Here is a 1768-nt window from a genome sequence, read left to right as displayed (position 1 = left end):
TTTTATATTTGCACACAGGCAGATGAATCCAAAGAAAAAAAATATTAGAGTATAGGCAAAAGATGGCTCACAGGTAGAAGAAAACTGTAAAATTCTCTAGCCACAGCCTGTCACCATAGAGAAGTTTCTACAGCCATGCCACTTGCCCACCACCCACAGCCTGGACATCATTGAAACAGATACAAGTGTGAAGGGCTCCTTTGAACCTTGAAGACAGTAACCCACCTCCTGCCTTGCATTATCTCCCAGTGCCCTACCATCTTCCCATCCTGGATGCTTTTCATGAAGTCTAATGCAAATATTTCCTGCTGCTGTTCAGCCATAGCATAAAGATGAATCCCAGTTGCTTCATCTCTCAGGGATTCCTAGGACTCAGAGCAAGGCAGTGAGGTCTTCTCTAACCACCTTACTTGGCCATGAAACTCATAAACCATAGCCATCAGAACCCAACCTCCTTTCTGCTCATGGGAATTCCAGGCCTGGAGGCATCCCACTTTTGGATTGCTTTTCCCTTCTGCTCCATGTATGCCCTGGCAGTGCTGGGAAACATGGTGGTGCTGCTAGTGGTACATTCAGAGCCTGTATTGCACCAGCCCATGTACCTGTTCCTCTGCATGCTATCCACCATTGACCTGGTCCTCTGCACCTCCACTGTGCCCAAGCTCCTTGCACTTTTTTGGGCAAAGGATGCTGAGATCAACTTTGGGGCCTGTGCTGCCCAGATGTTCTTTATCCATGGCTTCTCAGCTGTAGAATCTGGTATACTGCTAGCAATGGCCTTTGACCGCTACTTAGCCATCTGCCGGCCTCTGCACTATGGGTCATTGCTCTCCCCAGAGTCTGTAGGCAAGCTGGGGGCTGCAGCCGTGCTTCGTGGTTTGGGACTCATGACCCCACTCACCTGCTTACTGGCAAGACTGAGCTACTGCAGTCGAGTGGTGGCCCACTCCTACTGTGAACACATGGCTGTGGTGAAGCTGGCTTGTGGAGGAACACAGCCAAACAACATCTATGGCATCACCGCTGCCACACTGGTGGTGGGCACTGACTCCATCTGTATTGCTGTCTCCTATGCACTCATCCTCCGGGCTGTGTTAGGCCTTTCCTCCAAGGAGGCAAGGGCTAAGACCTTTGGCACTTGTGGCTCCCACCTGGGTGTCATCCTTCTCTTCTACACACCAGGACTCTTCTCCTTCTACACACAGCGGTTTGGCCAGCACGTGCCCCGGCACTTCCACATCCTTCTAGCTGACCTCTACCTGGTTGTGCCACCCATGCTCAACCCCATCATCTACGGCATGAAGACCAAACAGATCTGGGATGGGGCCCTCCGGCTTCTGAAGTGGGGCCCTGCTCAGTCATAAAGTCTTCAACCCCACCCTGAAACCTTTATCTTCTTTGCCCCTGAGCCCTCGGGGGACTGGTGGCTCCCAACATGATAGGGACACAGAAACTCATGCTCAATGGTACCCGTACTTTGATAAGGAACAACAGCAAAGTCAGATGGTGGAAGATCTGTCAGGTGTTTACTTATGTTGTAGATATGGTTACAAAGCTCAGGGAGCCCCTGTCTAATGGGAAAAATGGCTACCAAACTGACGATGGCCTCCCAGGGAATCCAATTCTGCATCTGACATTGTTCCTGCCTTCCAGAAGATATTGATAAAATGGGAAAGATATAGCTACTGGTCTAACAAGGAGAAATAACCCTCATCCACAGGCAGGTGTTCCTACTCTGATAGGAATACATACATGCCTCCCTTAGCAA

The 1768-nt window shown here is 50.2% G+C and overlaps 1 protein-coding gene across 1 annotated transcript; it reads left to right on the top strand.

Annotated features, from left to right (window-relative positions):
* Positions 1-416: 416 nt before the first annotated feature.
* On the top strand, positions 417-1364 carry LOC101132843 (olfactory receptor 52P1-like). The gene has a single exon (XM_004050507.3). The coding sequence runs from the start codon at positions 417-419 to the stop codon at positions 1362-1364; it is 948 nt and encodes a 315-aa protein (XP_004050555.1).
* The last annotated feature ends 404 nt before the right edge of the window (positions 1365-1768 follow it).

The sequence above is a fragment of the Gorilla gorilla genome, chromosome 9 (genome assembly GCF_029281585.2).
Source record: "Gorilla gorilla gorilla isolate KB3781 chromosome 9, NHGRI_mGorGor1-v2.1_pri, whole genome shotgun sequence".
Lineage (NCBI taxonomy): Eukaryota > Metazoa > Chordata > Mammalia > Primates > Hominidae > Gorilla > Gorilla gorilla.
This window is presented reverse-complemented; position numbering and strand designations above follow the sequence as displayed.

Excerpts from the sequence above, each read along its gene's own strand:
- LOC101132843 (XM_004050507.3), top strand. The coding sequence starts at position 417 with ATGAAACTCATAAACCATAGCCATCAGAACCCAACCTCCTTTCTGCTC.